General features: G+C 36.2%; 1 protein-coding gene and 1 non-coding gene across 4 annotated transcripts in view; one reads left to right on the top strand and one right to left on the bottom strand.

Moving 5' to 3' along the window:
* Nalcn (sodium leak channel, non-selective) overlaps nt 1–24,351 on the top strand; it is a 301,887-nt gene that overhangs the window by 36,987 nt on the left and 240,549 nt on the right. For all 3 annotated transcript variants that reach the window (XM_006978781.3, XM_042285329.2, XM_015997513.3), the window contains exon 7: nt 11,556–11,710. In XM_006978781.3, the coding sequence (XP_006978843.1) occupies nt 11,556–11,710 (155 nt within the window). The remainder of the gene's footprint in view (nt 1–11,555; nt 11,711–24,351) is intronic.
* Nucleotides 846–956, bottom strand: LOC121832515 (U6 spliceosomal RNA). The gene has a single exon (XR_006076158.1). It is a non-coding gene; the product is annotated as a U6 spliceosomal RNA (small nuclear RNA).

Below are 24,351 nucleotides of genomic sequence, written 5' to 3'. Positions count from 1 at the left end.
GAGTGAGGTAATTAGCTGCATGCACTTTTACTTTTAAATGATATGCATTTCTTTAAAGCATATAGAAGGACACCTTAGTCATGTCCTCAGCAGCATTACCAGTCAAAGCTGAGATTCTTCTCTGATAATGAACTGCAATCTAAGGCAATTATGGAAAGAGTAATGAGATTTGACTAAGCAAAACAGCTCATTTCCTGAAGAAAGTTGAAAAGGGCAATGGCCTGCAGCAGAAACAGGTGCTGCAAATGCCAGTGTGGCAGACATCTGCCGCAAGCTGAAAGGGGAACCTGCAAATGTGAAGCAGCAGGTGAAACAGAAAAGATGAACACTTACCTGACACCTTATTATTATCCCTGAGAAGGGAAAAATATATTCATGCTTTCATATAAAATAATGAAATCTTATTCCCAGGAGTGACGCAATTAGAATAGCTTTAGGGCAAGTAAATGTAAATGTTAAATATATAAAATTTTTCATAGAGAGGGCAGAATTCAACCAAAAGTTTAGGTGCTTCTTTGTGCTGGCTAGACCATTTGCCGGAGGAAGTAAAGTGCCATGCACCACAGATACCCAGGGTAATTCTCCTTTATCTCTGCTGTTTCAGGGAAATTATTAATGGCTTCATGTTTTATCCTAAGAAGCTTCTGGAAGGGTCATCTTTCCTTGGGGCAGCTTATAGAACCTGGCAGTGTTTTATAAATTATCATTAAAGAGATGTGCTGGAAAAAAATGTAAAGTTGGATTTGAGGAAATTTGATATTGCTGATCCAAATAGAATTTAAGCACACTAAAGAAAAAAATTAAATTTGTTTTACAAATTCTGCTAACAAAACATGACTTCTTTTAAACACATGGAATGCTTCATGTCATAAACTCACATGACATCCTTTTGCAGAGGCCATGTTAATCTTCCTGAATCGTTCCAGCTTTAGTATGTGTGCTGCTGAAGCAAGCACAAAAGATGATCTTTAATGGACAGAAGAGTAAAAATAGGAAAATAATAAAGCTAGAGTATCATTTCCACAGGCTTTGTGTCTTTTATCAAGACTCACCCTGGATCTAGTTTGCAAAGCAGAAGCAGAAGAGCTGCTGTTTAACCAGATCCAGAAGGGCAGACTGTCTTGTGACTGCAGAGCAGACGTATGTGGCCAGCGTGAAGCTGGCCTGCTTGGGAACTGCATCCTGATGCTTTCCTTCTCTGCTTCTACTTTGATTTGTTCATGACTCAGCTGCAGCCTCCTGGCTCCTGTCATACACTCTCTCTTCTAAATCAGCATAGTAGCCAACAATGTAGTAGGGGAGCAAACATAGGAAATGGCAGAATTGTTTAAGACTTCAGATGTAACAAAGTAATAAAATGACTAATATATGTCTTTAGATAATGTATTGTAATTTATATTTCATAGTAAAAATACTTGAGAAAACAATCAACTTTTTCCATAGCTTTACTTACAGGACTATTTAGGAATGAACAAAGAAATTGAAAAATTCATGTCAAAACATTCAGTTTAACTGTTTCCTACAAAACATGCCACATCTGCTTGTTTATTAAGAAGAAATTATGTCACTATTATTTCCTACTCATATGACTTACCTTGTTTTGCAGTCCCACTGTGTCTAGACAGCTCCATTAAAAGTCCAAAAGTCATAATCAATAAATAATTTATCTCTGCAAATTAGAACCTTACTTTCCAGGGTGGGATTGAGATGGCTTTTAAATTGTTTCCCCAATGGGGAGACTAAGTAGAGATGAACAAACAGGAAGCCAAATGATTCTCTGAAATCAACTGGAAAGTCAGGTAACTATTCTAAGTAGGCCCATGTAAATGACAGGGACCACCTTCATATTCAGTGCTCAGCTGTCATCAAGACATGAATATTATTTTCTTCCTGCCCCTAAGAACATGACAAATATAACATGATGTATCAGCGTACATATTTACAATTGTCTTTGGTGCAAAAGTGTGTGTGTATGTGTGTATGTATGTGTCTATGAACATGGACATGCACACCTGTATAGTTGTTTCACATGGACTTATTATAATTATGTTCTGCTTTTTTTCTTCTTAGAACCCACAATGTAAGTATACTGATAAAATATATGAGATAAAAGAAAGCTTACTGATACAATAAATAACAAAAATCCCCTAAGTTGTATAGTATCTTTGTTGCTTATGAATTCATTGTATTAGATATTTCCTTTGCAACTTTAACAACTTCTCGGGAATTTCCAACTTCTGAAATACATGCAGTTTGGCCTCTGTGAATGACTTTAAAAATAAGTTGAATATGAGAAATTAAGAAGTCAACATTAGGGCTGGAGAGATAAGCTCAGCTGTTAAGAGCACTGGCTGCTCTTCCAGAGGAACCAGGTTCAATTCCCAGCACCCATGTTGTAGTTTGAAACCATCTGCAACTCTAGTTTCAGGAAATCTGACACCATCTTCTGGCTTTGGAGGGCAACAGGCACATACTTGGTACACAGATATACATGGAAGCCAAACACCTGTGCATATAAAATAATAATAAAATTAAATTAAATTAAAGCAGTTAACATTTTCCTGTGTACCTTTAGGTCTTCATGGAGCCAAAGTGCTAACAATGTAAACTAAATAGTAAAGGATCATCATAGTGTATGTTTTGAAAACCTAGTAAGTAAATACTGTGACAGCCTGACATGTGCAACAGTGACTTTCTGGGCCCTTTTTTTTTTATATAAATTAGGTAGAAGTTACAATGCAATTATTAGTATACTAGTCCCGCTGGGCCAGTTTGAGGATAATATGTTTCCTTCTCTGTTCCTCACACTATAAATGTCTGAGTATGTGATTGAACATGGCCTGGAATGATAACAACTGCTTGAATACAAGAAATTGTATTTAAATAACTTCTTGAGTTGAGAAACCACTGAAGAACTACAGATGTCAGTGAAGGGGTGATAAATTTCTCCTTCTCTACCCCCTTCCTGTAATTCCCCTTTTCCCTCTCCTATGCACATAGTGGCTTTCTATTCCCATGTCACAGAACACACATTTAGTGCCAGGTCTACTGTCTATTGTCATTTTCATGGAAGTCACATCGAGGTTTTCCCATTACCCACCATGCCCGGCCTCATTCTTACATGTAGGAGTTCTAAGCTGTGCTTCAGAACCTCCTTGAGACCTCCACGGCTATGAAAGCAGCTGCATGCTGTCCTGTGGCCCCTCTTTTTCTATTCTATCATTCACAATGAGCAGCAAAGTCCTTAAGAGAGGAAAAGTTGCCCAGACACTCCATCCCTCACAAGCAGTGTGGTACAGGAGTAGACCTTTAACAAATGATCATTACACTCAAATAAAGTGGCCCCACTAAGAACCAAAGATGAACAGTTTCTGAATAGGGCTGAATAATGCTGAACACATTTGCTCATTTGTGACAGTGGTGACAGAAGGCCAACATGAAACATATTATAATTAGCTGTGGTAGTAGTTTGACATCAGCGGAGAAAGATGGCAATGAAAGTCAGAAAGGGAAAAATTTGAACAGATTGCTAAATGGGTAATTAATGGTACTTGTCTGCTTGACACCAAGCCTGATGACTTGAATTCCATCCATATGCCCTACATGGTGGCAGGAGTGAATTAACTATCTCTCACCTTCAATTGCACATTATGGCAAGTGCATATTCCTCCAACCAAAGTCAATAAATAATGCGAAATTTTAAAGCCTTCAACTATGCATTTGGCATTGGGGAGTCTTTCACATTTGAGGTTGTTAAATCACACCAGTTGACACCCATGGTAGTTAGTTTTTATTGCTGAATCAACATGACCTACAGTCACCTAGGAAGAGAAAATTCCAATAAGGAATTATCTAGATCAGGTTGGGCTATAGCGTGTCTCTGGAGGATTATCTTGGGTGTGATTGACCCAACCTACTGTAGGTAGCACCATTCCCTAGGCAGGGGGCTCTGGAATACAAAAGAATGAAGGAAACTAGCTAAGCAAGCAGGCATCAAGGATGTATTTATTCTCTCTCTGCTCTTTAATGTGGATGTTAGATAACTAGCAGTTTTGAGTTCTTGCCTGAATTTCCCCTTGATGATAGACTGTAACCTAGAGTTTTTAACCAAATAAATCTCAAGTTGCTTTTTGTCAGGGTGTTTCATCACAGCAGCAGAAATGAAACTACAACATGGCATGTGGTTTCACTCTGCCTCTTCATAGCCCTCTTCTCTATTATGTGGAAGTGGGATAAAGACATCCCACTTTTAATAACCGTAAAGTTTCTCATTTGACAGATGAGGAAACCTAGGCTCAAAGGCTTAGTGTCATTGCTCAAAGTAGTTAAGTCAGCTAGTCACTGCAGTAAAATGATAATTCTTGTTTTCTTATATACCCCTAAATGTTCTGTGTCACTAAGATTAATGCTTAAGTTAAAAGCATAGAGCTGAAAGTTCTGATCAATTATTTGGGGTTGCTGTTATAAATTATTTTAGCAATAGTCTCAGAAAAAAATGTCCTTAGATCTTAAATTCCTACATAGTGTTATTTGAAAATAGGATATTTTGTTAAGAACTCAGGAAAAAAAAGCATATGCCAGGAGGATAATTAAAGCCTTTGGAAAAATAATTAAATACTCAGAGGGATTCCAGCACTTATTTTGAAACATGGGCCCTATTAAATCCAGAAACTTAAAACACTGAAAATCCATGCCAATGTGTAGGTATAGCAATGAAGTAAAATGCACACAAACACAAAGGCACTTACTGAAGAATTTCCTTCTATAGTTATTTTGCAAATTAATAAATAAATTCACCAAAAATTTGAATAGTGGTTGAAAGACACATTCATTCATCTATTCAGAAAATAATTATAAATATGTATTGTGTATTGGTTACTCAAGAAATAAAAAAAATTATTGGCTGAAGTGATATGAATATAAATGAGATTTCTTTTGATGGAGATTTGCAGACCAACATATGAATGAGCAGACTGTTAGGTTGGCAAACTGGGTAGGTGCTGATGTTGCAGGCATTTGCACGTAGAAAATCTTCCACTTGGGAGGCCCTTAAGGTTTTCTCTTTCAGGTTCGTAAGATGAAGTCCACTCATGTAGTGGAGGTTGACATGTTTTATTCAAAGTCTAGTGAATCACACCTAAAAATTACACTTTAAACCCAGCATCTAGAGTGGAGTTTGACCAAACAACCTGATACTATAATTTGAAAGGGAAATTTGCCCATTACCCACTGTGTGCCCAGCACTATATGGAAATAAGGTTACACTTAAGAACTTTGAACTTTGAAGAGATACAACAAAGTAATGGCCATATAAACATGAATTGCCCTTGGATTAAGTGTGAAAAGTGAGGCACTTTTAAGAAATTGCAGCAGGGAATTTTACCCCAATCTGCAAGATTCTAGGAGTGGCATCACTGAGAAAGGAACACTCAGGCTGTGGCCTGAAAGTCAAAATATGCTGTAAGGCCATGGCTGGACCTCCTGGTCCATTAGTATAAATTAGGCAGAAGGATGCTGAAGTCTGGGGCTTTTAATGGCAATGAGATAGAGACTACAGATAGCTCTATACTATCACTCTCAATAGCCTTAAGAGTTCTCTTATCTTCCTGTGACCTTGATCAGGCAAACCCAGGATTTGTGTTTTTGATGCAGAAAAGAATTTCAAGACTAGCCAGTATGAAGCAGACTTGGAGATTTTATAAAAGATGTTTTAATGTAGCCTTTAAGCAGGAGAGTTAGGGGAAGGAGAGGTACTCAGGAGGAAAGATGTGTCCAAGTGGAGATACTGACTTTCCAAAGGACAGTAGAAGAAAGTAAGCCATAAGCTAATAACTGTGAGAGTGCACTTCTTAAGTGAGAGGCACCATTAAATATTTTTGCATTAGATACATATTATTTATTTGGTTGCTCTCTAGTTATATCTTAAAAAGTTACTAAGACTTTCTTTTACTTTTCTCACCCTTTTGAAAGTGGTCTGGCAGCGTGTCTGTGGAAATACCACGAATGGAATTATATTTGATACAGTAAAATCAAGAGCCACTGGGACTACCCAGGGGGTTAGTACATGTTCCTTCCCTCCAGATGGAATTTCTGGTGAGGTTTCTAGAAAACTGTAGGATTATGTTTGGGAAGGGAGAAGGCCTTAAGCAGTTGTTAATTGTGTTGGAGTTCTTTTCTGTTGGTGAATAGCTTCAATCAGATTTCTGGGTTCCTCTGTTCTCATAACTCCATAACTTCCTTGTCTTCTCTGTTGCTCAGGAAGCCCTAGATCTTATTGATCATGTTAGAGTTTTCAACTCTTAAAAGAATTGTAATGACATCTGTCTGCTGGGTACCAAGTGGAAGGAAAGAACCAAGAGTAGGATGCAGGGTAGTCAGGGAGGATGTAGGTGCTGATTCCTATCTATGCAGAGGTAGGAAGAACTGGCCTAGTCCCTAAGATATTTGTAACACAAATTGATAAATGGGCTTTTAATAAAAACAAAAAAACTTGGAGCCAGATTCTGGGATAAATGCTGAAAGATCAGAGAGACAAAGGAACAAGCCACTGCCACATCTTACCTCTAGGATTCCTCAAGCTTGAAAAAGCTTCAGTTCCTGTATCCTCATGCCTTATATACTTTTCTCTTCTCCAGGCATCACTTCCTTCCTAGTGCTGGGATTAATGGCATGTGATTCCCAAGCACTGGGATTAAAGGTGTGTGACACCACTGCCTGGCCTGTTTCTCTCCTAGACTGAGTCAATCTCATTCTAGGGTGACTTTGAACTCATGGAGATCCACCCGAGTGCTAGGATTAAAGTTGTGTGCCACCACTGCCTGGCCTTTATGTTTAATCTAATGGCTTGTTCTGTACTCTGATCTTCAGGCAAATTTAATTAGGATACACAATACATCACCACAGCTATTTAGGGGGTGTTTTTGGAGACATGGTGGTAACTTACAGACTTGAAGTACAAGTAGTGTTCAAGGCTGTTTCCACGCTCTCCAGCTTCTTTATTTGTTCAGACAGTGCATTCATTTGCTAGGAAAGAGTATTCTGGGGAAGGAAGCAGAGATCTCAATGAATCCTATTGGGCTGAAGGCCTTTGTGGTGCAGCTAAGTAGAGAGGTCTAATACACAGATGGACATGTGGTTCTGAGACTCTAAGAAGACATCTAAGATGAAAGAACAATGAAAGACAGGTTGACACTGAAATGGGAAAATCACTCAGAAAGAAAGGAAAGCCACATTCCAAGCTCAGAGAATAGTCCAGTAGTTGAAGCCAATTACAGGAGGATGATCTAAGATATGTGGACAAACCTGCTGTAATCAACAGAGCTACACTGATCTCTGGACCCTTCTTCCATAGTCACATCTCTTTCTGCCCACATTTAATGGCTAATGTGATAAGGATGGGTCACCTACACAATTCAGAATAATCATCCAAGATCAAGGTTTTACCTTAATCATATTTACAGCTTTAATTATCTCTAACTATGCAACACAATGTAGTCTTTACTTGATAATTATAATTATTTGGCTCCAGGTTGCCCTATATATAGGTTAAAAAATATATAGTCCTTCACATAAAATGACAGAATGTATACATAGTCTCTTGTATATTTTAAATAATCTACATACTACTTACATGTTTTAATGCACCAAAAATATTGCACAAATAGCAATATGGTGTTCTTAGGAAAAAATGAAGTGATTCAAATCTACTGCTTCTAGAGCTAAATAAGTGTTTATCATAATTCTGTGCTATGAGTGCTCTGCTTAAATTGGGAAGCAATGAAATATGCCAGAAAAGAAAGGAAGCCAGAAAGGAACAAACTGCAATATTTTGAAAACTTAATCATAATAGCTAACTATTATTGAGTGATAAATATGTTCCCAATGCTTTTCTGAAATGTATATTATCAAATATAAATGCAAATACTCTGCAAAGGAGGTGAATTCTATGCCCCATTCCTGAAATTAGGCAGCTAGAAAAAAATGCATCATAGCTACAGTTATTATCTGTAGTCTATATATGCCAAACAGCTAACAATGACAGTCATTGACAACTAAACCAGTGCCCATTTTATAACCTGAATCATATAACTGAGCCCATATATTTTCACCCTTATTCTGGAAAATAATACCATCTTCCAGGTGAAGAAACGGAGCACAGAAAGGTTTTACACATGCCAAATAGCTGATCCAGAACACACATGTAGGCCTGCTCAAGTCCAGTTTCTTTTCCAAATGGCTGAAAAGTGATGTTTATAGAAACTTTCTATATAGACAGAAAGCATTCTCTAACATTGCTGTTAAATTTTTAAATCTGAAATTAGAAAAATTTTGGTCAGCTAGTCCATTTTCCATCTCTGGCCTTCAACCTGACTTTCTTGAATACAAATAATGGCAAACTAGGTCATATACACAGTGGCTTTCAGCTGCTCAGTTCTATGAACAAAATGTTTCCAGGACCATGTACCCAAATCTTTATTGTAATGTGTTTATATGATGAAATTTATGTTATATTTTATCGTAATTAATACAATCATTTTAAAGACACAGTTAATTAAGTGCCTATAATATGAATTGCTAGGCTCCTAATTACTCTATGTACCTTTCACACAGGCTTTTCCATTACGATTGCTTTCCTGTCTCTCAAATGAAGAAACTGAATTTAGAGCTCCTTAGAACCCTTTTTTTTCACATGACTAGTGAATGGAAAACTGTGATAAAGCCTAAAAAAAAGCCTCACTCTGAAACCCTGAGGGCCATTTCCCATTCTGCACTGACTTTGTAGGTGTCAAGTCTAAAATAACATCAGATTAGACTTATAGAAGGATGAATCATTTGTCTACAAATGAGAATGTGATGTGAAAGAAATAAGTAATGTTTCTGCATAAAACCATATTTTCTGACTCAATCAAGTAGTAATTTTCAGTTAGAGCCTTGCTTTTCTTTTTTTCCAAATGTGATCCAAAGGATATTTTTAAAATGTGACTAGAGACTGAATGATTGTTTAACCATTTATTCACTGAGAAGTGTAGACAAAACAGCAGGTTTTCACGTAAGCACAAAGTCTACAGGAGTAAAGATGTGGTATCTGAATTCTCTGTGAGGACAGTAAGGCTTTTAGTATAACTGAGTATTGGGCCAGGCATTAGGGGTGTGTGTGTGTGTGTGTGTATGTGTGTGTGTGTGTGTGTGTGTGTGTGTGTGTGTGTGTGTGTGTAAAACAATGTACATATGTGTGTCAAACAGTTCAGAGATTACACTTATCCATTAAATTCTAGAGAACTGTGTCATATAAGAAGAAGGAAGCAATACTTGGAAGCATTTATTGAAGAGGTGTTGGGAAGATAAGTCAATTAATAAACTGCTTGATGTTTGAGGAACTGAGTTTGGATTCACAGCATTTGTGTAAACAGCTAGGCATTGAGGAGAATGCCTTAAGCTCAGGTTTGGGGAGGCAAAGATATGAGATTCTTGGAGCTTGCTGAATAGCCAGTCCAAATCATTGAGCTCTAGAGTCAATGAGAGAGCCTGTCATAAAAAATTATATAGAGACTAATTGAGGATGATAACTGGCATTGACTGCTAGCCTCCATCCACCTGCAAACATATGTGCATGGGCACTTATACACACATGTGCACATGCACACAAAAAACATACATGCAAATGATGAGAGCTGATGAGAGATAGATAATTGATAGATAGATGAGATAAACATACAGATAGATGATTGATAGCTAGCTGATAGATGATAGATTGATAGATAAGTGATAGATGGCAGATAAATAAATGATAGATAGATAGATGATATATAGATAGATGATGATAGATAGATAGATAGATAGATAGATAGATAGATAGATAGATGATAGATAGATAGACAGATAGATGATAGCTAGATAGATGATAGATGATACATAGATAATGTTAGATGACAGATGATAGATAGATCAATAGATAGATAAATGATAGATGGATAGACAGAAAAATAGAGAGATGATGGAGAACTTGTTAAAGAAAAAAATATGTTATTCAAAAAGAAATGGCTTTCTCAAGTTTGTCATAAGCTTAAGGTAAGCTTAAGGGACTCAGGATATTCCTAGAAGCATTAACACAGTGGACAATGTCCACAGTAAAATCCTAGTTTGGAGGCTTTGTAGAGTTACAGAGCCCACACTATGCCCTCTGCACAGTAAACTTAAGTGATCTCTATGGTGGTATTTTATTTGTACTGAAATGTGATTTTAATTGTATGTTAATAAATAAAGTTGCCCAGGGGTCAGAGCTATTAGAGCCATAGCAAGAGCATGGTGGTGATGGTGCATGCCTTTAATCCCAGCACTTGGTAGAAAAGCTAGGTAGATCTCTGTGTGTCCAGGGATATAGCCAACATTGGAGACATATGCCTTTAAGACCTGGAGGGCGGTACTTACAGGCAGTGACGAGGCAGTCATGTATTTGGGTTTACAACCAATGAGAAGGCAGAACAGAAAGACCATTTAAAGATAGACATACAGGAAGTAGCTTTCTTTCGGGGAAGCTAGGAGCACTGCAGGAGGTAAGATTTTAGCTCTGAGCTCTGACCTCTCAGCTTTCTCTTTTACATTGGTTCTGTGTTTCTTATTTTAATAAGATGGTTGGTTACATCTACAAACCTCACCTGGTAGACTGGCTCGTTTTTGAAGGCTTAGCATGAGAATTTCAATCCCATTTTGGTAATAACTTTAGAATCTCTGAAAAAAATCCATCACATAGGCAAATCCATATGCAACTTAATTTTCAGCCTGCCCATAAGAAGATGAAAAAAGATGTGTCAATCCATCTTAAAGACTTTAGTTTTCCTAGAGCTATCCATAAACTACCTCCTAAGGTTTCTCTTGCCAAAATGATATACTTTCTTCCTTCAACTTCTCCTTATTTGTCTGGTTCTCTTTCTAAATTTCACAAGAATCAACATACCAGAAGGTCTAGTATCATTTATAAGATTCCCCATTTGTAATATACAAAAAAAAAACAGCCTTTTATCACTTAATGTTGACTGAAAGTAGAGGAGTAATAAAATGTTTGCTTTCTGAATGACAAAGTCCCATACAAATTAGCATCCCTTCACAAATCTACTAGTTTGTTTGTTGCAATCTTCTTTTTAAATAAAAATTTAAATACATATATTTTTATTAAAAATAATTTTTTTCATACAATGTATTATGACCACAGTTTTTCCTCCCCCAATTCCTCCCAGATCCTCTCAACCTCCTCAACTGCCCAACTGCCTTTTCTCTCTCTCTCTCTCTCTTTCATTAGAACAAAACCAAACAAAAACCAAACAGGTAAACAAACAAAAAACAGAAAGAATATGGTAATATTCTTTTAAGATGCTCTAGGAGAATGAATCAGTTATCATTTGAGAATGTTTACGTCTTGTGAATGCCACTTACAAATTGCAAATTTCAATTTGTATCCATATATAGCAGTTATTGGTAAAGAATAATTAAATGATTGATTATTCCAATCAATACTTACAACTATCAAAATATCTAACACTTTCATGTGCTGTCCACAGGAACGTAACCTGGAATAGCTTAGCTATCCCAGATACACACTGCTCCCCAGAGCTAGAAGAAGGCTACCAGTGCCCCCCAGGATTTAAATGCATGGACCTGGAAGACCTGGGACTTAGCAGGCAAGAGCTGGGCTACAGTGGCTTTAATGAGATAGGTCTGTCTTACTGGTAAAATATATTTTCAGTTTCTATTTTATGATGTTTATGAAATAGAAAGTATAATTGTGTAGTGTTTTATTTTATGACTAGTAATAGTACAAAGGAAACACAAATGCAAATTTTAATTCTATGCATATATTATGATGTATTTTGCTCTACAGGCTGTAACATACAGACTCTGTGTAGTCAATTATATATCTATATAGAGTCAGTTTAGGCTATTCTTTATTTGTAGCATTTAAAGTATTTCCTTGATGAGTAAGATTCAGGGTTGCTAATTCTAAGACAAGTAAGGTTTTACTTTCTTCTACTAGTACCTAACCATAGCAGCCAAGGTAAGTCTCAAAGCATGTAACATTAGGCATTGGTGACTATAGGAGCTAAAAGGTAAATGGAACAGAAAACTGCTAATTAAATACTTATGGATATGTCCAGTCTGTGTAACCCATAGATGGGAAATGCTAATCCATGAACATAAAGTACTAACATGAATATTTTTCCTCATCTTCTCTGTTAAGTGCTGAAATATGCCATTACCAATTAACATCTTCCATTTAGTAGCATCACTCTCTTTATTATAACTCCATTCCAGGTGCACATATTTAGTTATTAAATCCAAAATGGGTTCTACGCAAGAACCCATTTTATACTTTTTATATAATCTGGGAATTGTTATTGGAGTCATTTTTAATAATGAATGAGAGTTATGTTCTTTTGGAAGTCAAGTTTATTTCTTGACTTTGATGTGCAAAACTGCAATGGGAGATTCCACAGTTAGGGAGGGGCATGCATCAGTCTGTAGAAGTTCCAGGATGATGTAATGAACTCTAGACTATGAACTTCAGGAAAGATCTGTGAAGGTCTTAGCATTATTAAGCTATTTAACTAGTGACACCATATAACTCTCTGACAGTATAATGCACAAGTGGGACTGAAAAACACATTATGGTATGTCTTCTAAATTTCATTTTTATGTTTTAATATGCCCTTAACTTGATTTCTGACATTGTAGCTATATGGCATTCATCATTCATTTCATTTGTCCAAACCATATAGTTTCCTATTTCACAAAAACCTAGAAGCCAACAATTGTCATTCATCTTTACAAGTAATCTTAAAACTGACTATTCTTGTATTTCACAAGCATAGAGGCCTCTTAGGGCAATATTGACTTTCAATAATGAGCAAGAATTTGCAGATATTGTGTGAGAGATGAGATTCAGAAATTTGGGTAGGCTGCATGGGATAAGGTTTAGTGACCCATCAGCCAGACTAGCATCCTGGACTGTAGTTCATGTCTTTAATAGGTGAGCTTATATCTCTTACACAGAGTGACCAACATTCAAAGGTTCACCCACCTTTGCACAAAAATACCTCCAACTTCTTTCTTTCTTCCTTTTTTTTTTTTTTTTTTTTGGACAGGATTTCTCTGTGTAGCCTTGGCTGTCCTGGAATTCACTCTGTAGACCAGGCTAGCTAGCCTCAAACTCAAAGAAATCTGCTTGCCTCTGCCTTCTGAGTACTGGGATTAAATGTATGCACCACCATCACACGACTGACTAATACCTCCAATTTCTACATCATATTGCTAAAATATATCATTATTTTAAATGCAGCAGTTGTTGCCAAACTCAAAGTGCAGCTATGTTCAAGTTGGTTCACCTTTCTGTACTGTGTCATACAAAAAACTCAATGAATAAAAGGTGCAATCTCTTTTTGCAAGAGAATGTCTCTTTATAAAAAATTCTGGGTGTGGCAGAAGGAAGGGAGCTTGAAAGGATCAGTTCTAGCATGGAATTTCCTTGAGGGCAGTAGGCTCCTGTTAAACTAATCCTTTGCTCTTGTTTTGGGCAGTAGGATTTAAGCTCTTTGAAAACATAGCATGTACTTTCATTTTCCTATCTCCAGGGCTTTTGCAATGCCTGGCTCATGTGAGTCCTTCATAAATACTAATTAATGGTATAAAAAATTTTATGGAGAGACACTGTAGAAAATTAGGTTGTTGTCTGATTGTTCCTTTCCTTGAACATGTCTGTGTTAATGATAGCCCTCATGATTTCGATTTTTTTGCAAGCTTAATTGGATCTGTTTGCTTCTTTTGATAAAGGGTGATTGAAATCATTGTCATTCTTGGATTATTGGTTAGATGACAAAATGTTGACTTTGTATGATAATCAAAATATTTTAGTTCTGAGAAATGGCTCAGTAGACAAGAGTGCTTTCTGTGAAAGCAGAAGGACCTGAGTTCAAATCCACAAGACTCACAAGTAGCTTGGCATGGCTATGAGACTGACAGATCTTGAAAGCTCCTGGCCAGCCATCCCAGCTGTAAATTGCAAGCTTCTGGTTTACTGAGAGACCCTTTCTCAAACAATCTAGTGGACAGTGATACAAGAAGATACCCAAGGTCCAACTCTGGCTTTCACACACAGGCATCCATACATGTATAAATCAAAGAAAAAAAACCTGAATACATTAATTAATTTAAAAAATTATATGTCCATCCCAGTTTAGACTGAAATGGAAAACTTCTTCCTGATATAAGGCATCTCTGTAGAGATATACACACTGCAGTGTTTTAAGAAATTAATGATAAATTTCTTTTTTAAAGGGACAGTGTTTTCTACTAATGAAGTGTGGGATTTTTAGAAATGTACAACGATCTCTTTATGTACTCATCTGGATTTAAGACATAGTTAAGTGCCTAGACATTCTTAGAGTTTGGCCAACAAACTTACATATGTACTTACATATGTAAGTAATCATGATTATTTTAAAAGGAGCATAGTTCCCCTTTGTTCTAATCAGATTATCATATAAAGCATTTATTTTGATTCATATGTACATTTCTCTCATAAGTAACTTAATTATTAAGTTAATATTGATGATGCTGAGAAAATCAAATTTGAAATACATAAAGAATCCAAAAACACTAAGTAGAAAATTGCAAAAAGCAAAGAAAACCCTGTATTCCTAAAATCACCCAGACTCCAGAGAGATTGAGGAACAAAATTCAGTTTTCAAGCTGAACTCTGTGGTGCTGGCCTATAATCACAGCTATCCAGAAGTCTGAGGCAGGAGGACTGCGAGTTCAAGTCTATCTGAAGTTAGAGCCAAAGTGGGCAGTTTAGACCCTGTTTCAAAACAAAAATAAGATATATATATAATTCAGTGGCAGAGAAGTTGCTGAGCATGCATGAGACCCTAGTTCAATCCTCTGAGACCATCAAAAATGGAACAAACACAAAAGAGTTTCCATCTATAAGAACTTTGAAATACCTCTACTGTATGCCACAATTCAGAAGGTAAAGTGTCTAACAGGAAATTTCTGGAAAATATCCTGGTGTCTCTTAAGCTGAGACAGATACAACAGGATATTTATCTTATATGGAGAGATGGATGCTGGGCTGGGCAAGACAGCTCAGCAGTAACAAGCACTTGCTAGGGGCTGGGGAGAAGGCTCAATGGTGAGGAGCACTGGCTGCTCTTCCAGAGAACCCCGGTTCAGTTCCCAGCACCCAAATGGCAGCTCACAACTCTCTGTAACTCCAGTTCCAAGGGATCTGACACCTTCACACCCATACACATAAAAAAAGGTTGTTTTTTGTTTTGTTTTGCCTTTTTAAAGAGCATTTGCTATTCTTCCAGAGGATCCAGAAGCATCAGTGTTGAGAAGCTCATGACCTTATGTACTCTAGTTCCAGGGGATCCAACCATTTTTTCTGAGCACCCACATTCAAATAACATGCACATGGACACACACACACATACACACAAAAAATAGAAATAAATCTTCAAATAATGGATGTTGTGACACCAAGGGCAAGAATGATTCTCTATTTAAATAAAGAAATTAGTATGTAGATGAATGTAGAACCTTCTGGGATCTATATGACATCAGGAAAGAGAACCTCTCAATCTTACAATATTGGCAATGAGACTCACTGATGAGATGTGACCAGCTCCCTTACCTCAGCTCACACTGTAACCTGGAACTGTGACCAAAAATAAGTACATACATACATACAAACAAGCCTTTTTCCTTAAGTTGGTGTTGTCAAGGTGTTTTATTACAACAGAAAGACAAACTAATTCATAGACACTTATCTGTACTCACCCAGATTAGTTGCATCCCCCCTTTTAACTGCAACTATTTTTAAAAGAATTATATGTCTTAAATACTTTTCCAACACAGTTTATATTCATGGTCTTGATCCTTTTATTATTCATCTTAAAAATTAAATTTCATCAGGTAGTATATTTTATTAGGAATTAAATTATATTTTGAACTCTTTTTTATACAGAGGTGAGTGGGGGATGTTTTAGCAGAATATATCTTATATGTAACATTCCAGAAGGCATTCAGCCAACTAACAGCGACTAGTGAAGAGCCTCATCTATCACTTTAAGGATTTATAAAATATAAAGTAAATATTACAAAGTATGATTATGTACATTAAAAAAAGAAAATGGAGGGTACACCATAAGTATGTCCATGTCTTGGAAAGTAAAACCTAATGCATCATTTGTATAATATATTACAAATATCATACAAGTATATGTCTACTGGTATGAGTCTGTATCACAAAGCCATAATTACATGCTTTGGAAATAACTTGAAACTCAAAATAGTGTTAGCTACAGCCATGACTTAGAAAATCATTTCTGTGTGAGTAATAATATTGACATCAACTCATGAAATCTTGATTACACTTCTCAAGAAAGAAAGGAACCTGAACAATTATCTGAGTTTATGCATGCTGTCTACTTTGTATACTTGAAAATGACATGAATAGGTGACTTCTTTGCAGAAAAGGCTACATAAAGCACGGTAGTTAAAATAGATGGCACTGCAATTTGAATTGTTGTCCTGTTGTATATCAGGGAGGTTATTTTCAGAAATGAATTGCCTCAGTTTTTGATCTCTGTCGTGAATTTGTGACAGTCAGAAATAAATTGCCTCAGTTTTCTATCTCTGTCATGAATTTGTGACAGATCTGTCTTATAGGGTCACTAGGAGAAGTAACTAGGGAAGTACACTTAGAATAGTGCCTAATACAAATGGCCTACCACAGCCAGAGACTTGAGCAGCGGTGCTAAAATCTGAAGGCATCTGTGTGTTGTTTAATGGGTAAGTGGCACCCTCAGGAGGAAGGTAGGATGTAGGGAACTTCAGGGGGACACATTTGAGTTTTATCTTTATTCCCTTTGGTCTATAGCTGTTCATTGTTACCATTTAGCATCTTGAAGCAAAGAAAAGGGTAGAGAAGGAAGAGGTTAAAACATTCTTAACATTCATGTGTTTGTGTTAACTAATTATTTGATTAATTAATATCTAGAACTCCACATACTCATGATCTATTGACTGCATTCAAGAGAGAATATTCTGAATGTACTTTTGTCTCCAAGTGTCCATTATTCTTGATCTGTCACTTGAAACATTTTCATCTATGATTTTTTTTCTGATTCTTGAGAGTCGTGTTAATTCTTTCTTGTACCACTGAATATTTTACAATTTCATCAATCCTCACACATATTTAATTTCATCTATGCAAAACATTTTAACCTGTGACCCTGTCTTTCCTTAACTTCTCAAGGCTCTCATTGCACAAAGCTCAAGAACACTGGATGCAGTGGTTCTCAACCTTCCTAATGCTGGGACCATTTAATACAATTCTTCATGTTGTGGTGACCCCAACCACAAAATTATTTTCATTACTTTGTAACTGTAACTTTGCTATGGTTTTGAATCATAATGGAAATATCTGATATGCAAGATATCTGCTATGTGATACCTGTGAAAGGGGTTGTGACCCACAGGCTGAGAAACACTGACTTGATAGGACACTGAGCCAAAGCACAGCCATGACAGGCTTGGTCTCCAACCATAAGTGGTTTGTTTTCTGGACTCCTTACATCCATCAGCCACATGGTGGATGATGTGTAGATGTTTCTGATTCTCTCCCTTCTAGCTAAACACTTCCCTTGTGTCTCATTCTTAAGGACCCTTAACTGGGATGCTTCCCTCCAAGATATTAACCTATGCACTTTAAGGTATGAGTCTCCATGTTCCTATCCTGCTGAGAGCCATACACTATTGAAAGAATACATCTGAAGAACCCCAAATCTGGTTAGCAGACATTGAGTGAGGGCTGTAATAACATAGTGAAAAGATTTGCAGATTAACTTCTCTGGGCTTGTAGGCTCTCACTATAACTTTCTGTTTCCTAAAGCCTCATTTCTATTCATGCCCCTATTTACTAAAGAAGAAAATTCAAAAGACAACTTGCAAGGCTGGGTTTTATTCTTAGTTTTGTAGTAGACCTTCAGCATTACTCACTTTTGATGAGTAATTTGATGCAAATGACCACTGCCCAAACAGATGTGACATGCAATTAGAAAACAGCAATACTAACTCTGTCATCTTTGGGTAGGAAATCACAGCAAATACCATTTAACGAGCAATTTACTTGTCATGATCTTTCAGGGAAAAAGTACAACATTTGATACAGCACAGCAGTACAAAGCTACCCTGGGGGTGGCTTTAACTCCCAGTTAATTGCATACTCAGGTAAAAAAAAAAACAGCATTTTGGGTTTGGATGATAAAACTCACCCTAGAAAGTCACCTAGGGAGTAGATAGACAGGGGTATGTTTTATACTCATCTTTAGAACCATAAGCATAATAGAGAAAAGCCCAATTTTAAAATATCCAAAATAAGTAAAATCTGATTAAAACAATTCATATGAAAGGAAGCCCATAAGCAAGGGAAAAATACAAATTAGGAGATTCTAAAAGGGCATTTAAATAAAATGTGCTTTGTGCCATGTGCACTGTGTATAGTAGACTATTTCTGTGTTCTTTAAATATAATAATCAAGATAAATAACAATAAACACTGTGTTGTGTCAGTGACTAATTGTCTAACAGACAGAGCTTATTTTTGTAATTACTATCATTATTTACTACAACCACTGCTATCATTCATTGATTGCTTATTACATAACTGACAGCTGGAGAAGGGTCATCCATTCATTATGTTTCAATTCTCAAAACAACCCCATGAGATATGACTATTCCTATTCCACAAATGAAGAGAATGAGACAAAAATTAACAAGAGTCAAGGTTGGTGTTCTGGGTGCTCAGGTAAAAGCACTGCTTTGAGTCTGCAAACTAATAAACTATGAACTTGGTCATAAAGAGTTCTGTACCTGTTGCTTGTTGAGACAGCCAATTTATGACAAAATCTTATCTCGATAATGGACAAGATGTGTCCTCCAATACAGTGGTCTCTAGATACCTGTGCCTTATTCTCTTGTCTGAAGTCTTTAGGTCAAGAGATGTATGTTAATAATAACTATATCCATTGAAAACCAATGATTTCTGTGTGGTGGGGTTGATGGTCTCTGGCTTTTTTGTGTGCCCTATGTATCAGAGAGTTCTTATATACAGTCACCTCTCAATATCATTATGGATTAGTTTCAGGAGCCACCAAAAGACCAAAATCCTCAAGTATTTAAGTTGTATATTTGTACATAAACTGCCTACATCCTCAGTGCATTTTACATCATGTCTACATTACCTTTATTACCTATTGTGTCTAACACATCTAAATGTCATGTAAGTAGTTGTACACCACATTTTCTAGGAAATAATGATTAGACCAAAAGTATGCATATGTTTAGTCTACATATTCTTTGTATGGGTCCATTTATTTGATACATAATTTGACCAAATTCATGGCTATGATATATGTGATATGGCAGGCTCTTGTAGTATGTGTCAGAATTGGATGTTAGAATCTAAAGATGAGAAACATGTTCTTGGGAGGTACCGTGGGTTTTATAAAATAATCTATTGAGGCTGAAAGCATTTGGACAAGGACTAGAAGCACTGGTAACAAAAGTGAGTATATTCCACTCTGATAGAAAATGAGATGGTAAGCACATTGGGCAGGGATGTATAAGACAGTGTAAAAAATAAGAAAAATATTTTAGATGGCATATTTGATCAAGTATATTATTTTTTAAATTTAATTCAAAATTATGACATGAATGGACAAAAAGATAGAAATATAGATAGATGATAGATGAAAGATTGGATAGATGATAGATAGATAGATAGATAGATAGATAGATAGATAGATAGATAGATGATAGATAGATATTAGATAGATCATAGATAGATGACTGATAATAAATAGATGGAAAGTTTGATTGGTGATAGAAAATAGACAAATGTTAGACAGGTAGATGATAGGTACATGATAACATGACAGATAGATGATAGAAAAATAGATAGATGGTAGATAGGTAGATAGATGATTGATAGAGATAGATAGATAGATAGATAGATAGATGATAGATAGATAGATAGATAGATAGATAGATAGATAGATAGATAGATAGATAGATAGATAGATGATAGAAGGTAGATAGATGATAGATAGATAGATAGATAGATAGATAGATAGATAGATAGATAGATGATAGATGATAACATGACAGATAGATGATAGAAAGAAAGATAGAAGGTAGATAGGTAGATGATTGATGATAAATAGAAGATAGATGATAGATAGATAGATAGATAGATAGATAGATAGATAGATAGATAGATAGATAGATGACAGATCAATGGCAGATAGATATGAGAATGTAGTTCAATAGTAGAGCACCCACCTAACATTTGCAAGGCCTAGGTTTCAAACTGATAGTGCAAAAATAATAGGTATATAAAGATGAGTAATTTTATAGAAGAATGTTTTAACTCCCCCTGTGTATTTGAATGTACTTTCTTCCTTTTTCTGATACATAATTAATTTTGTTTTCTTTCTTTTTTTAAATAGACTTATCTTTATTTTTTTACATCCCAGCCACAGTTTTCTTCCATGCTCTCCTCCCTCTGTTCCCACTTCCCCACCTCTGTTCCCACTCCCCCAATCCACTCCTCCTCTGTTTTTATTTAGGAAAGAGCTAGTCTCCCATGAGTATCAACAAAACATGGCACATCAAGTTGTGGTAAGACTAAGTAACTCCTATGTAGTAAGGCTGGGCAAGGCAACCCAGCATGAGGAATAAGGTCCCAAAAGTTAGTAAAAGAGTCAGAGACAGCCCCTGTTCCCACTGTTAATAGTCCTACAAGAGAACCAAGCCACACAACTATTTATATATAGTGAGGACTTTTCATTTTTTGTATGTTTTTTGTGCCATCAGCAACTAAATTGGGCAATCAAGAAAATGGAAGAAATTAAAGCATCACTAAGTGTACCAGATTTTCTGATTCTCAAGCCACTTCTAAAGAAGGTGGCTATGAGAACTGAAGGAACTGGGTTCCCTCCCAAGGAGAAATACTTCATATTTTTACTGTTATTTACTTTATGATGTCTTCCTTCTTTGACTTTAGGAGTATTGGCCATAAGATGAACTCAGATCCTCATAAAAGTCATAAATCAATTATATTAAATGCCAGTGAGAATCACCAGTGATTGCTTCCATAACAGGAGTGTTCTGTGCTGGGAAACACCTGTATATCTCACAAAATGAGGACAATGAATTCTCACACACAGGACCAATGCTTCAGTTCTGATGTATGATGTGATTGACATTCTATTATTATGGTAATCTATCTCATAGTACATCTGATATTAAATATGAATAAAAATATGGTAAAAACAAATTATCTTGAATCATATCATAATAGACTATAAATTGAACTTTCTTGATGCTGCTGCTAAAAGACTGATTCTCAGATTTCAATGTTGTTAAACTATATTTCATTATGCTCTGCATGATACCAGATATGAACTCTATAAGTATAGAAAATTAGGAATTGATTATATATCTATGTTTTTCCTATATATTTCTACTGCATTTGTATAAAAAGCCTCACCCAAGACTAATTTGTAAAACATGTAATTTTGATTTATATCGCTTTCAAAAAATGTACCAAAAATGCAATTTTTCCTGTATTTGTCATGATGCTTAGTGTTACCACTGCAATTAATTATTGATTTTTATAAAGGATACAATGGAAGAAAGAGCTAGGATGATCAAATCTAAGAATCCAAAGCATTTATGCTTACTTTAATCTGACAACTCTGAAATTGCTAAGGAGTTCTCTTCTCATGGGACAAGGAAAACCCAACATATTTCTGTTGAATATAGGACAAGATTGATCATGAAAGTCTCAAGAACAATAGTTGTGAAAAACCCTTAGGAAGCATGAGCTTCAGGTTATTACCCTGTTTGAGATGGGTTGCAGGAATAAGGGTTTTTAAAGACAAGAAGTCTAGGTTCTACTAGATTTGCAAATGACATCACAGACTTTCTTAACTGAAGGTAGATATTCAGGTACCATTCTAAATGTTAAAAAAGATGTTGGCAGATAGATGTTGTGAATGTAACCGAAGAGGGGAAAGCCACTGTCTGCTGTCTAGCATCTGTTCAGGAGTTCCTATTGAATGGGTTAGAAAATCCAGCTACTGGAAGGAGTTTTTAGCAGATAATGAAGGGCATATGCAAAGTGAATACAAGGGGGAAAGGTGATAATGTGCTTTTCATATTATAATACATATTGGCGGTATCTAGTGGTTGAAAATTAACATTTTATAGTCATTTTATATCTTTTTAAAATATAAATATTTCAAATAGAATTTATAGTAAATATAATTCCCTTCCTCATCCCTTTCATCTTCCTTCCTTCTTTATTTTTTGTAAATTTCATACTTTTTTTAAAAAAATGCTGTTAATCGCCCTCCCCACTGAGAGACATTTAAGTGTCTTTCAATACTGACTTCACTAAATAAATCTGGACTGGGCATATATAATACTCTTATGTACATGCAGATGCACTGTTTAAAACAGATGCCTCCATGGGCTCCAAACATTGACATATAACATTGTCACCTATAAAGTTCATGCTCAAGAATCATGCAATCAATTTAGAAGAATAAATTGCTTTCTCATGCACACATATGCACATCTCATAATGTATTAAGTTAATAATTTTGTGTTGGGATCCATTCATAGCTATCCCTGGCTACATGAGGCCCACAGGCTATGAACTGAGTGCAGATGAAAGAACCCACAGTCAGAGGCTCTCCTAGTTAGATTTTGTCAATTTGATACAAGCTAGAATCATCTGAGAACCTCAACCACAAAAATGTCTCATAAGACCAGCTTGGGGATAAGTCTCTGGAGACATTGTCTTCATTAATCATCGATGCAGCAGGGTTCAGCTCACTAGAGGCTATGTCATCCAGGAGCAGATAGCCCTGGGTTGTATAAAAAACCAAACTAAGCAAACAATGAGGAACAAGCCAGTGAGAAGCACTCTCTCATGATCTCTGATTTAGTTCCTACCTTCAGGTTCCTGCCTTGAGTTCCTGCCATGACTTTCATCAGTGGTGACTGTTACCCAGAAGTGTAAGATGAAATGAATCCTTTCTTCCTTCTCTAGTTGCTTTTTGTTGTTTTTTTTGTTGTTGTTGTTGTTTATTTGTTTGTTTTTTGAGACAGGGTTTCTCTGTGAAACAAGTAGATCAAGGGATATGTACACATTTAATAGAACAAATAACATTTATTTTTTTAAAATGATTAGAGGGCTTTCACCCTGCCATTATGAGAGTGGGCAGTGGTATAAATCAGTGCACTTGCTTAGTATGCTCAAGATCTTGAGTTCAATCCCAGTACCAATGTACATGTATAGAGCCTGAGTTTTAAATATCTGTAATTATTGAAGGAAATACCAACATATTCTGTATGTATTCTGAACTTTACTGAAGACCAAGAAGACTACTCTCTTCAGTGCAGGAAGGCCTCTCTCTACTGCCCCCAGAAGGTATTATTTACCTTTCAAAGTGTTAATCAGGGTTTGATGGTTTGTTTTCATCTATCTGACAAAATAACTGGCATGATCACACAGAGAAGAGGAAAGGATTAATTTGGCTTAGAGGTAGGTTTGGGGTTTCAGCCCATCCCATAGGGAGGTCATAGCCGAGCATATTTCTTCATGATGGCCTGGAAGAAGAAAGAGATCATCTGTGCCTCTGCCTTTACTTCACCTAGGCCTCCTGTATACTGCATAGAGTTGTCCGCAGGCAAGGCAGTCTCTCCACACATCTCTCAATCCAGTCAAGTTGACAGTCAAGGACAACCTTCACACAGGCTTCCCACTAATCTCTCAAAACTCTATTACATTTGTCTATTTGCCTCTCTTCTGCTGGATTATGACAGTTCACATTTCATCATACATGTATCCTGCTGCCTCTCATCTCTTATTCCTATGCCTCATTGTCTTCTCCATTAACTATTTAGATTATTTAGATATATTAAAGGTACTTCTGGTAAGAAAAAAAATGTTTTCTTCTCCTTGGATTAAAAGGAATGCCATGAGTTAATTTTTGGTAGTGGTGGTAGCTGACTTTTATAAAGACTTTTAGGATTAGAACAGATGACGCCAGAAGGAACACAAATTGTGTCAAAGTAATGGATGAGACCTCTTTCATATTACCATCCTGTGTCCTAGCCACACTTCATTTTAACCTATAGGAAGACACACAGAGGGGCTAATTACCTTGCAGCTGTCTGTAATTAGTCTGCAAAAGCTGAGAAGAAAATCACTGTCAGAAAGTAG

Source organism: Peromyscus maniculatus, chromosome 9 (assembly GCF_049852395.1).
Source record: "Peromyscus maniculatus bairdii isolate BWxNUB_F1_BW_parent chromosome 9, HU_Pman_BW_mat_3.1, whole genome shotgun sequence".
Lineage (NCBI taxonomy): Eukaryota > Metazoa > Chordata > Mammalia > Rodentia > Cricetidae > Peromyscus > Peromyscus maniculatus.
The sequence above is the reverse complement of the archived record's forward strand: the minus strand, read 5'-3'. Positions and strand labels throughout refer to the sequence as shown.